At 43.8% G+C, this 13,940-nt stretch overlaps 1 protein-coding gene across 2 annotated transcripts in view; it reads right to left on the reverse strand.

Moving 5' to 3' along the window:
* Positions 1–11,091, reverse strand: part of slc44a1b (solute carrier family 44 member 1b) — a 30,026-nt gene extending 18,935 nt beyond the window's left edge. Inside the window, exons 1-5 of one of the 2 annotated variants that reach the window (XM_085788993.1) lie at positions 11,008–11,091; positions 8,242–8,331; positions 6,816–6,958; positions 4,817–4,953; positions 737–830 (exon numbers count right to left, since the gene is read on the reverse strand). In XM_085788993.1, the coding sequence (XP_085645119.1) occupies positions 737–830; positions 4,817–4,953; positions 6,816–6,958; positions 8,242–8,331; positions 11,008–11,061 (518 nt within the window). In that variant the 5' untranslated portion in view covers positions 11,062–11,091. Of the gene's footprint in view, positions 1–736; positions 831–4,816; positions 4,954–6,815; positions 6,959–8,241; positions 8,332–8,706; positions 8,983–11,007 lie in introns of those variants that run through there. The other variant, XM_085788994.1, reaches the window with a different exon arrangement.
* Between the last annotated feature and the right edge of the window lie 2,849 nt (positions 11,092–13,940).

Here is a 13,940-nt window from a genome sequence, read left to right on the forward strand (position 1 = left end):
TTTGTTATGCATGTGGACGTTTCTGGGTGGAGCGAGAGAGTCGCAAATGAGCATCGATATCTGGAGAGAGAGTCAGTGTTTTCTCTCCAGCCAATGATGGAGCTCAGGTGAAGCTACATGCTCGAGGCTCAGGCCTGCTAGCTGCACTAGCTGTCTGATGCTAACGAGTCTCTCTCTCTCAGCAGCAGCAGTCAGGACAACAAAGTAAAAGAAATACAGTCTGAGTGAAGCGCTGGAGCCGCGGACCGATTCCCCACCGTCACCGGTAACAAGTATTAGGGCCGTTGTAGTGAGCTAGCTCGATGCTAACTTCGGCTAGCGGTAGCGGTTAGCATCTGCCGCTAACACCCGCTTCTTAATCCACCACAACGGCATAAAAACATACACGGAGGCTCCCGGTGTTGGCGAAAGGTCAGCTAATCGGCCCACGGCTCCAGCGGTTCTTTCAGACTGTTTTTCCTTTCCTTTGTTGTCATGACAACTGCTGCTGTCAGGAGCAGGAGGCTACACAGCTTAGCCCAAGAGGAGGGGCTGAGTTTCAATGTTTTGTTTACAAACTGCAACAAACAAAACTCCAGACCCTACCTTTAATCTAAAGATAAAGACGACATGTTGTTTTCTCTTCACAGTGTGGTCGGGAAAAATGTTGGCGCATGCACAGAAGTGTCTGGAACCAAACAGGTCAGGGGTCACAGAGGTCAGAGGTCAGAGGTCAGAGGTGAAGACGTGGACGTACCTGGGTGGAACAGGAAGTCTGGGACACTTGTCGAACCTCTCAGGTAAACCTGGATATTTGTGACCTGCTAACTCATATGAACACAGCTCGGAACCTGGAACACACACACGCACACACAGATGATGACATCACGCCTTGTTCCTGTCTCTTAAACCAATCACAGAGCTCTGACACAGACACGCCACCGACCGACCGACCAATCAGGATCAAAGGTGTCACAGCGTCTTTCAAAACAAACTGATCAATTCGATGGATCATCTCAGCTGATGATCAAACAGCAAAATGACCGGGACAATGGTTACCACGACAACAGTCAATAAAGTTACTTCATTCAAAACAGGGGACGGGGACGGGGACGGCAAATAAAGAGAGAGGGAGAAAGAGCGAGAGAAGGACAGAAAGAAAGAAAGAAAGAAAGAAAGAAAGAAAGAAAGAAAGAAAGAAAGAAAGAAAGAAAGAAAGAAGGGAAGAAAGCAAGAAATAGAGAGAGACTGGGGAGAGACAAAGAAAGAGAGAGGGAAGGAGACAGGGAGAGAGGGAGAAAGAAAGAGAGAAACGGAGTAGAAAGAAAGAGAGAGAAAGAAAGAGACGGAAGGGAAGAAAGAAGGAGTGAGAAACAGAGGAGAAAGAAAGAGAGAAACGGAGGAGGAGAAAGAAAGAGAGAGAAAGAAAGAGACGGAAGGGAAGAAAGAAGGAGTGAGAAACAGAGGAGAAAGAAAGAGAGAGAAACAGAGGAGAAAGAAAGAGAGAAACTGAGGAGGAGAAAGAAAGAGACGGAAGGGGAGAAAGAAAGAGAGAGAAATGGAGGAGAAAGAAAGAGAGGGAGAAAGAAAGAGAGAGAAACGGAGGAGAAAGAAAGAGAGAGAGAGAAACGGAGGAGAAAGAAAGAGAGAGAGAAAGAAAGAAAGAAAGAGAGAAATGGAGGAGGAGAAAGAAAGAGAGAGAGAAGGAAAGAAAGAAAGAAAGAAAGAAAGAAAGAAAGAAAGAAAGAAAGTGAGAAGGGGGAGAGAGAGAGAAGGGGGAGAGAGAAATAGAGAGAGAGGGGAGTTTCTGGTCACAGATGCTGTGAGGTCACAGTGACTCAGGTCAAAGGTCAGAGCAGCTGATCAGCTGACAGAACCAACATGGCCGCCGCTGCAGCAGCAGAGTCACATGTGCCAGGGCTGCGTTCCAAAAACAGGTTGAGTTTCCCTCGCTCACTTGCCCTCAGCCCTTGCTATTACGTCACACGGAGGCCACTTGGAGAGCGGAGGGAAAGTGGGCGGGGGAGGAGTAGAAGAGGTAAACGGAACGCACCTGCCCTCGTTCACTAACAGCTGGGACAATCACTGGTCGACCACATGTCGTAGGTGTAGCGCTGTACTGCCTCTTAAGGAGGGGGGGGGGATTGGCCGGTTTACGGTGAAAATTCAATAGGCTACTCTATAATATCAATATATACTACTCTTTCTCTCTGTCTGTCACTGATGATGAGCTCTGCTTCATCATCAGACCAATCCTGATTAAAATTCCTTATTAAACTACACATAAACACAGGCACAGCAACTATGTGAATATGAAACGTCAGATTAAAAAGGCTCTTAAGACACGTTTTTTTTTTTGTGACAAATAAGTTTGCCTATTATATATCTCTACTAGCCTACCGCTTTGTAAATTGTTTGTTCTGACATGTCACTGCTAAACTAGTTTATTGAATTGAATATTTACTGACCCCTTTCATTTATTTTCTTCTTTAGTGGTAAACACACAACTGGTGCTTGAGGTTCATTATCGCCACCGCATGGACGTATTTTTCGTGCACCACTGCAATGCATTGTGGGTGATATACAGCTCTGGAGTGACCATCGATGTTGACTTGATCACTCAGCCCTCAAGGGTCGATCTCACCAAGTTCACTTCAGCTGTTTAGAGAAATGGAACAGCCCTTATGATGGCGGCGGGGATTCCCCCAAGGGCAAGTGCTGAGGGCAAGTGAGCGAGGGCGACTCAACCCGCTTTTGGAACGCAGCCCAGATCATCTGTGTCACGTTTACAGCTGGAGCAGAGTGGCACCAACACACACACAGAGTGACAAAGGCAGCATTTGTGTGTGTGTGTGTGTGTTGTACACTGATGTGTGTGTGCAGACATGAAGTCATGAGCATGACGTGATGCTGAGCGACTGGAGCTGCTGATGTAACAGACCTGCAGCAGCTTCACACTAACACACTAACACACTGACTTCAACCTCGGGGTCGGGACACCTGGAAGGTCTAGTAGCTAATTAAAAAAATACTGATAAAAACTACGATGTGGATAGTTGAGTTAAAGGATAATTGCCGTTTTTTACATTCTGGACCTTATTTCTATCATAAAATCCGATCATTTCCTCCCCCAGATAACTTTGGTGTCATTTGGAGACGTTGTGATGAAATTAGCTCCAGCCAAGAGCCGCGTATATCCGTATAATGGAGTCTACAGGGCAGCAGAATGCAGCCTCTAAATAACACATTATCTGCAGAGAAACTCCTTCATTTCACTAATATTTAGTTATGATAGGCTAGTGCTATTCCCCTGTGAGTCCGGGGTTAGCTGTTATCAACATCCGGGGTCTGTAGGTTGACCTACTGACCTCTGACCTGGATGATGTCATCTCTGAGCGCTGCACGGCTCATTCTGATAATAATCATTCCGCTTCAGCATACGGGTCCATTTTTATCTCAACTAGCCGGAGCTTTAGTGAGTCCAGGTTGAGGAGAGGAAGCCTGTGGAAGCTGAACTTCATCCAGCTTTCAGAAACGGACCGTAGCATTAACGGTAGCAACAAGTCGCGCCGCGCGGCGCTCAGAGATGACATCATCCAGGTCAGAGGTCAGTAGGTCAACCTACAGACCCCGGATGTTGATAACAGCTAATCCCGGACTCAGAGGGGAATAGCACTAGCCTATAATATATATAGTATATACGCGGCTCTCGGCTGGAGCTACTTTCATCTGAACGACTTGTAATGACACCAAAGTTATCTGGGTGAGGAAATGATCGGATTTTATGCTAGAAATAAGGTCCAGGTTGTAAAAAACTTGTGCTTTGCTTCATCAGCCAACAACACCCAGCAGCTAACCACCTGCTGCTGCTAGGCAACCATGTCAACACACCCTACAAAATGCGACTGAAGTCTGGTCAACTCACACAACATTCATTTCTCACAAGTCATTGTCAACACAACAGCACTTTACCAGTGTTTAATGTTAAATTCAACTTGTGTTTTAATCTGTAACTTACAACTGAAACTGTTTATTCATTCATTCTACTATTCACTATATTTGTATATATTTTTTGTATTCAGTATATTTTATTCTATTCTGAAGCTTGACCAGGGACAAAGACTGCACATTGGTTGAAGCTAGACGTTTTATATGCATGACATTTTCACATTTTTCTGTGGCAATGTTGTTTGTATCGTCTCTGTTAAATAAACATTAAAATAAAACTAGAAAAAGATAGCATTTCCTGAAGGAAATGCATGTGAATGCTGAAAGCAGCTGAAGAAGGAAGCAAAAAGACAGAGAAAGGGGGTAGGTAGGAAGACAGAAAGAATAGATAGATAGATAGATAGATAGATAGATAGATAGATAGATAGATAGATAGATAGATAGATAGATAGATAGATAGATAGATAGATAGATAGATAGATAGATAGATAGAGAGGGGTAGAAAGAAAGAAAGAAAGAAAGAAAGAAAGAAAGAAAGACAGAGAAAGGGTGTAGAAAGAAAGAAAGAAAGAAAGAAAGAAAGAAGGGAGTAAAAAGACAGAAAGAATAGAAGGGATAGATAGATGGAGATAGAGAGGGGTAAAAAGAAAGAAAGAAAGAAAGAAAGAAAGAAAGAAAGAAAGAAAGAAAGAAAGAAAGAAAGAAAGAAAGAAAGAAAGAAAAAAAGAAAGGATTGCTGAATCAGCATTCACACTAATAATACACTGGGGATTATAATACACTCCTACCTCAGACGAGACACGTGTGTAATGTGTTGATGATGGACCACACACACATTTAGAAACACACACAGACACACACACACACACACACAGCGCTCGGCCCTCACCGTTGAGCATGGCGAACCTCTTGAGGTCCTGGTAGCTCCTCAGCTCCTCAGGAGGACACAGAGACACACACAGAGCCAGAGACTTGATCTTCCTCTGGACGATGTCGATGTTACACGGATCCAGGAAGAAGACGAACCTGCACGCACACACACACACAGACACACACACACCACCGGGTCACTAGAGGTCACAGGACGGGAGCCAATCAGCTGTTAGAGGAGAGGAAGTCGTTTCACATTAAAGGCCCACACATAGTCGGGTATACTTGTCTCCGCGGATGTCTGTGCGGACTGTCTGTCTGTTTGTCCGTTTGTTCCTTTGTTTGTTTGTTTGTTTGTTCCTTTGTTTGTCTGTTTGTTAGTTTGTTTATCTGTCCATCAGGTCGTGAGCTGAATGTCAGCCTGAGGTCGTGGGACAGAAACAAAGACTCTGTAGATCCTCCTCCAGCTCCAAACATCTGATCCTGAACCTGCAGCCAAGCTCCGCCCACTGGACACACACAGGTGAGCTCACACACACACACACACACACACACACACACACACACACACACCCTGACTTCAGCAGCTCTGTCAGCACAATCAACACAGCAAAATCCCACAGGACCTGAACACATCACATCATGAACAGTAAACAGTATCAGTACTACAGCAACTACAGCAGTACTACAGTAAACTACAGTAAAAGTACAGCAGTACTACAGTAAACTACAGTTACAGCACTACAGTAAACTAACCCTAACAGTATAACAATAGAACGAATCTCCTTGTTGCTTAGCTACTGCCGTTAGCTTAGCTACCGTTAGCTTTGCTAGTGTTAGCTGTCAGCTGCAGCCACTGATGCTTTCTAGACACCGTGATTCCCCCAAACTGAATAAATACCACACATAGCAACACAAAACACACACACAGAAATGGAAATGTTTCTTCAATCATTTCAGATTTGTCTACAAGGTGATAGTGGTGTGAAAAACATGATATATAGCTAAACTCTCGTTCGTTACTACTGTTCTCATTCAAATTACGTGCTGGTTTTCTACCCGGAAGTATAATGTAAACAACAAGGAGATTCGGTCTATAATACTGTAAACTATAGCAGTACTACAGTAAACTACAGTAAAACTGCAGTAAACTACAGTAAAACTACAACAGTACTACAGTAAACTACAGTTACAGTACTACAGTAAACTACAGTAAAAGTACAACAGTAGTACAGTAAACTACCACAACAGTACAACAATAATACTGTCAACTACAGTTATAGAACTACAGTAAACTACAGTAAGTGTGACACCGAGTACGCCTACGTGGAGTACATGTGGTCGTAAACACTGAGCTTTGCGCGGACGGGTCTGGTGGACGTCCGCATTGACTCCGCCTCCAGTACGCAGACGTCCACGGAGTCAAGAACACCTGACTACGTGGGGGCCTTAAGAGTACGACAGTACTACAGTAATACTGCATAATGACTAAACTCCTCCAAAAATACACAGTAGTACTAAAGTATAACAGTAATACTACAACAGTACCACAGTATTATTGCTACAATAACAGTCAGGCTGAACGTTCAAACATTACAATATGTAAATAGTTACTACAGTACAGACTCACTCCAAAAACTCAACATCTTTCCAAGAATATTTGTCTCATTTCTAGTCTAAACTAATCTCTTTCCATTTAAAATAAGACTCATCACCTAAAAATGTACTTGTTATTAGATCATTTTCACTTGTTTCGAACTAATTTTCAATTGACATAAGTAGAAAAATCTGCCAGTGAAAGCAAGTTTTTTGTGCTTGTAATAAGAAAGAAAAACTTGCTTTCACTGGCAGATTTTTCTACTTATTTCAAGTGAAAATTTGTTTGAAACAAGTAAATAAGACAAATATTCTTGATTTTGAGATTTTGAGTTTTTGCAGTGTAGGGTACTAGGGTTAGAGATAGTGTACACACACACACACACACACACACACCAGTCAGCTGACAGAACCAGACTCACTTCCTGTCGCGGTGGTCGAGGCCGCTGAGCCGGACGCCTTCGATCTGCTCGTTGCGTTGGCCGCAGGTGTTGCCATAGCTGTCGTACCCAAAGACGAGTCGATCGGCGCCGCCGGTGGCGATGGTGAAGCCGCAGATGGCGCCCTGCACCACAGGAAGCAGCGGGTTAGACAACCACAATCACTTATCAATCACTTTAAGTAATAGGAATCAACTGAGCATTGGGAGTTCATTACTGTTGTAATAAAGTAAATACATCACAGACCAGTGTTGTAATAAAGCAGTAATAACAGCTAAGTGTAATTGTGTAGTAATACCTACAGAGCACTGCTGTAATAAAGCAGTAATAACAGCTAGGTGTAATTGTGTAGTAATACCTACAGAGCACTGCTGTAATAAAGCAGTACTAACAGCTCTGTACTGATGTAAATAAAGCAGTAATAACAGCTGAAGCTCCAAAACGCTCAGAACAGAAACAGGAACAAAAGACTAACCTGAACATTTTCTTCACTGAAACTGAGAATCAACATCAACCTGAAGTAGTACAGTATCACAGAGTACTACAGGACTATGACAGTACTGTATCATGTAATACTACAGTACAGTATCACAGTATTATGAGTACTACAGGACTATGACAGTACTGTATCATATAATACTACAGTACAGCATCACAGTACTACAGTACCATGACAGTACTCAGTACCATCACAGTACATCAGTACCATCACACTACTATAGTACCACAGCATCACAGTACTACAGTACCATGACAGTACTCAGTACCATCACACTACTATAGTACCATCACAGTACCATGACAGTACTACAATACCATGACAGTACTACAGTACCATCACAGTACCATGACAGTACTACAATAATCACAGTACTGCAGTACCATCACAGTACATCAGTACCATCACAGTACTACAGTACCATCACAGTACTACAGTACCATCAAAGTACCATCACAGTACTACAGTACCATTACAGTACATCAGTACCATCACAGTACTACAGTACCATCAAAGTACAATCACAGTACATCAGTACCATCACAGTACCATGACAGTACTATAGTACCATCACAGTACTACAGTACCATCACAGTACATCAGTACCATCACAGTACTACAGTACCATCAAAGTACCATCACAGTACTACAGTACCATCACAGTACATCAGTACCATCAAAGTACCATCACAGTACTACAGTACCATCACAGTACATCAGTATCATCACAGTTCTACGGTACCATCAAAGTACCATCACAGTACTACAGTACCATCAAAGTACCATCACAGTACATCAATACCATCACAGTACTACAGTACCATCACAGTACATCAGTACCATCACAGTACTACAGTACCATCACAGTACATCAGTACAGTCACGGTTAGTGTCATGGTTACTGGTTACCATGCCGACGCAGAAGACGGTGAAGAGCAGGAACCAGGGCAGGTCGGTGCAGCTCCGGTCCTCCAGCGGTCTCCACTCTCTCTTTGTCCTCTGAAACACACACACACACACACACACACACACACACACACAGACACACAGACACACAGACACACACACACACACACACACACACACACACAGAGAGAGACACACACACGGTCAGAGGGAGAGCAGCTCCGGCCTGTTAGCGGCTCCACCGCTCCGCTGTCACCGGGAGGAGCTGAGAGGACTTAACGGCTCTGGCTCTAATCCCACTCGGCCTCTCTCTCCGCTCCGCTCCGGGACCGGTTTCCCTTTCACGGTGACACTAAATAAACACGCACCGGGCGGAGATGAAGGGCACCGGGAGGAGGAGGAGGAGGAGGAGGAGGAGGGAAACAGTACCGGGCCAAACCGAGCCGAGCCGAGCCGTGCCGTGCTTACCTCCGCGCTACCGCAGCATCCCATTGCAGAGCCTCACGGAGCCTCCCGGAGCCTCACGGAGCTTCACGGAGCTTCACGGAGCCTAACGGAGCTTCAGCTCAGCAGCGGCCGCTCTGCAGCACCGACAGGCGGGGGGAGGACACGGACAGCCCCCGGAGGTCTACTGTCCGGTTACCTCCTCCTCCGGTTACCGTAACTTAACGTTACCGAGTGGGGATTAACGGCCGAGGATTTGTCCGCCACACTTCCTGGTGGGCCGTCAGGTGCAGCGGCCATTCATCTCATTGCGCATGCGCAATTAGCGGCCGTGCCAGCCAGGGCGCAGGGCAGAGGCAGAGAACAAACGGTTTTCCAACGGGAGCTGCAGCAGGTGCAGTACCGGAGGTGGCCGCTGAGTGGAGGCTAATGGGAGGGTGGCGCTGTTCCCTCCGCCGAAGAACCACATGAAGCAAAACACCACACTGTTATTGTTTCTGCCCGGACTTTTATTTTGTATTTCCTCCGTTTTCCTGTCCTCCAATAAAAGACTTTTACTTTGACAGTCATGTTGTGCCTGTGTTTGCTGGGAACAGAGTTCAATAATCTTTATTTACAATGAGCTCCTCACACAAACATCTAGGGTTAATATAAATGGTCAAACCTAGCTGGTTGTGGTTATTGATCACTGATTGATTACCGGCTACCATTAAACTTTATTCTATTCTATTCTATTCTATTCTTTAACAACTTGTTCTTCATTAACGGCTCAAAGACAATAAACAATAATCAATATTTTTGCATATTTTGTTTGATTATTATTATTCATATTATTGAACTGGAGCATAACATGAGGACATAAATGGGCGAGTGGGACAGACGGGTGTCTCAGATGGTGTCTTGTGGTGTACTGTTATTTTATTTATTTATTAATTAGGGACGACGGATGCAAATTAGCCGCCTGGCTATAATCCAGCATATTTACAGCAGTATTTCTTTTTAATTATACTAATGTTCATTAATATGCACTGTCCCTACTCAAATAAAATGTTATTATTATTATTATGAGACAGGGGAGAGCCACAAAGTGTTCAGACCGCTGCGTCACGTCCATCCACACCTCAACCTGATGACTTCTTTTTTCTTTTCTTTTTTTTACAGTCTGTTTATTGAGTTTGTTCTAATTACAGATCTAAATTCAGCATAACCCCAAAACAGATACCAACCCCCCACCCCCATCCCTCCGGCACCCAGCCCCAGCAGAAGACAAACAAAAGAAGAAGAAGAAAAAAATAATAATGATGACAGAGGAAGAGAAAAAATGGGTAAATAAATAAACAAGTGAATAGATTGATGTATGAATAGATAAAAAAAATAATAATAATAATAACAGTTGTAATACTCAATAAAATAAATATAATTACATCAATAAAAACCTGACGACTTCTATTTTTGCACTCAGAGCTGTAAGAGTATGGAAGGAGCTTCCTGAGGATGTAGTACAGGCTCCGTCAGTGAACTCTTTTAAAAATAGACTCGATCAATGTTGGTCAAACAAGGACTTTTTATTACAGGGCAAGGCAAGGCAAGGCAAGGCAATTTTATTTGTATAGCCCGTTTTTACAAACAGTTTGTCTCAAAGGGCTTTACATGGCATCGTAACAACATCCTCTGTCCTTAGACCATCACATCGACTGAGGAAAAACTCCATGGAAAACCCTTTTAACAGGGAAAAATCGGAGAAACCTCAGGGTGAGCAACAGAGGAGGGATCCCTCACCCAGGACGGACAGACGTGCAATAGATGTTGTTACAGACAAGAAAACAGTTTACAGTTTGTCACAGAATGTGCGAAATATGGAAATGTTGGGCAAGGGTATGAATTATTTTGTTTTGTTATTTGTTTGTTTGTTTTTCTTGTTTTTGTTTTTCTTTCTGTCTTTTTTTTGTAGTTTTCTTGAGAATTTTGGGGGATTATTCTGTTATATGTATTTTAGTGATTATGTATGGGTTGGTATTTGTGTATGTTGTTATTTATGTGAGTCTGATGTAGAGGATTTATATCCTGTATCAGATGTTTTTCATTAAATTTAAATTTAAATTTAAATTCTAGTTATTGATTATTGATTGTGTGAGTCCTGGTCCCACACTCAGGTGAAGGTGAAACATTGAGTCACCTGATCAGAGACTGAAGCGACCCCCCCCCCCCCCCCACCAATAACACCAATTAACATGTGATACATAAACATGTGACCACCACTGTGTCTCTGCTGGTCACACACACACACACACACACACACACACACACACACACACACACACTCACCCTTCTGAATCGAATCTGCTGCTGTGAGCTGGACGACAGACGCTTTGGGTCCATGTTCCTGTCGCCCTGAAGTCTTAGAGCTGGTCCTGGTCCTGGTCCTGGTCCTGGTCCTACAGATCCTAAAAGAGGTCCTGGAGGGTCTTACAGGGTCCTGGGGTTCTTGGGGGTCCTGGATGAGGTCCTGGGGGGTCCTGGAGGGTGGTGGTGTCCCTGTGAGACTGAGCAGAGCGGAGCTGTGGGTCTGAGGCTGCAGAGCAGAGCACAGAGAGCTTTTGTCTCATTGTTTACTGTTGTACCAGGCTGTGTGTGCGTGTGTCTTTGTGTGTGTGTGTGTGTGTGTGTGTGTGTGTGTGTGTGTGTGTGTGTGTGTGTGTGTGTGTGTGTGTGTGTGTGTGTGTGTGTGTGTGTGTGTGTGTGTGTGTGTGCGTGTGTCTTGACAAACAGTAAATTTTCAGGAAAGATTATTTTCTCTCCTCAGTCACAGAAACTTCATTAAACTCATCTTTAAGCAGAATCTGTTTTCAGTTCTATGGTTCACAGAGTTTAGAGTTTGAACAGGGACAGTGCACATTCATTAACATGTCAGTTTTACCATCAATGTACATTTTCATCTGTTGTCCCTGGGGCAGTGAAACCATGACACAACAACAACAAGCATACAACTGAAAATGGACACTTTTGAACAAAGCTGGAACTGTATTACTCTGTATGTGGATGTCTGATGGAGGAATATGGGTTATTACTGTATTATAAGATTGTTGTGTTTCTCTATGATTGATATTGTTTTGCTGTAATTCCCCTTGGTACAAATATCTGTTTTCCATGTTTTCCACCTTTATGGTATTTCTATTGCATTCTTTTTACTTGTGTTTTAATTCATAGGCAAGGCAAGGCAAATTTATTTGTATAGCCCGTTTTTACAAACAGTTTGTCTCAAAGGGCTTTACATCCCATCACAACAACATACTCTGCCCTTAGACCAGTGGTTCCCAAACTTTTTTGGCTCGTGACCTCATTTTGACGTCACAATTTTCTGGCAACCCTATACCTTCAACCAAGATGCACCAGCTCAGATATTTTTATATGCTGCATTTTATTTATATTTGAGAAAGTGAAAGTATAGAATACTGTTGTTTAAGATTGTGTGTGGTGTTTTTAATCATAATTTTAAAAAGAATAATATATATATATACTGACATAGGACCCGATATATATACAGTATATATATATATATATATATATATATATATATATATATATATATATATAATAAAAAGTTTAAAAAAACAAAACAAACAGAGGTCAGAGGTCACTATGCTTGTGTTCAGTGAAGGCATCACTGAGACATGGTGTCCACATAGAGACACTCAGGAGGATGAGATGAGACAGCGATGGAAAATGAGACAGCTGCGGTCCAGCTCATCTGGACACCAGGACGTCCACTCTCGGCCCACAGCGGGTCAGAGCTGAGATTCACAGACAGACAGTGAACGCATCAGCTGCATTAGAGGCAGCTCTGGTGTCTCTGTCGCTGGACTCACATATTCCCACTTCAACAATCCTCAGTGTGTGAGAGCTGGACATGTGTGAGGACGTCTGTGTCTTTGTCCATTGTCCCCCCGGCGTCTTTCAGACGTGACCTCTGCTCCATGTTTACATTCAGTCCTCCTCGTACAAGAGACACAGTTGTCCAGAGTCCAGCTGCTGCCGCTTCATTCAGTCCTGTAACCACGTCCTGACATTGTGTTCATGTTGCGTTCAGGTGCCTCTGTAAAATAAATCATCACACACAGTGAGGATGATGATCAGTCGTTTCCCTCTGTCGACAGGAGACAAACCTCAGGAGTCAGGGTGGAAACATGAAATCTGTCAACTCTCATAAGTGTAGATGAAATTCATCGATAAACTATCTAGAAGGCAGTAGAGGACAGTAGAGGGCAGTAGAGGACAGTAGAGGGCAGCAGAGGACTGTAGAGGACGGTAAAGGGCGGTAGAGAACAGAAGAGGGCAGTAGAGGATGGTAAAGGACAGAGGATGATAGAGGACAGTAGAGAACATTAGAGAGGATGGTAGAGGACAGTAGAGAACAGTCGAGGACAGTTGAGGATGGTAGAGGACAGTAAACAGTAGGAGTAACAGTAGTAACAGTAGGACACTAGAGAACAGTGGAGGGCAGTAGAGGATGGTAAAGGACAGTAAACAGTAGGAGTAACAGTAGTAAGTAACAGTAGGACAGTAGAGAACAGTTGAGGACAATTGAGGACAGTTGAGGATGGTAGAGGACAGTAAACAATAGGAGTAACAGTAGTAAGTAACAGTAGGACACTAGAGAACAGTGGAGGGCAGTAGAGGATGGTAAAGGACAGATGATGGTAGAAGATAGTCGAGGTGAGGATGGTATAGGACAGTAGAGAACATTAAAGAATGGTAGAGGGCAGTAGACGGCAGACAGTAGAGAACAGCAGAGGACAGTAGAGAATCCAGATAATCATCAGAGACTACTTCCACCCGAACCACCACATGTTCAGTCTGCTGCCCTCCTAGCTCTAGTTCCTAGCTCTTAGCTCCTAGCTTTCTAGCTCTTAGCTCATCGCTCTTAGTTCCTAGCTCTTAGCTCTTATGGTGCGTTCCAGGCAGGCTTTTTAACCCGTAAGTCACGACTTCAAGTCACCAGTTACGAGTTTGTAGCGTTCCAGGCAAGTTACGAGTTACGAACTGGGAACTGGGAGTAGATCGATCTAGTACGAGTTCACAGGTGGGAAGTTACGAGTTTGACTGTCCGTTCTAACGGGTAACCATAGGAACAGGTCGGAAAAACACGAGTTACGGGTTGCCTGGAACGCACCATTAGCCCCTAGCTCCTAGCTCTTAGCTCTAGCTCTTAGTTCCTAGCTCTTAGCTCTTAGCTCCTAGCTCTTAGCTCATCGCTCTTA

The sequence above is a fragment of the Trachurus japonicus genome, chromosome 10, assembly GCF_045865225.1.
Source record: "Trachurus japonicus isolate A0001 chromosome 10, Traja_1.0".
NCBI lineage: Eukaryota > Metazoa > Chordata > Actinopteri > Carangiformes > Carangidae > Trachurus > Trachurus japonicus.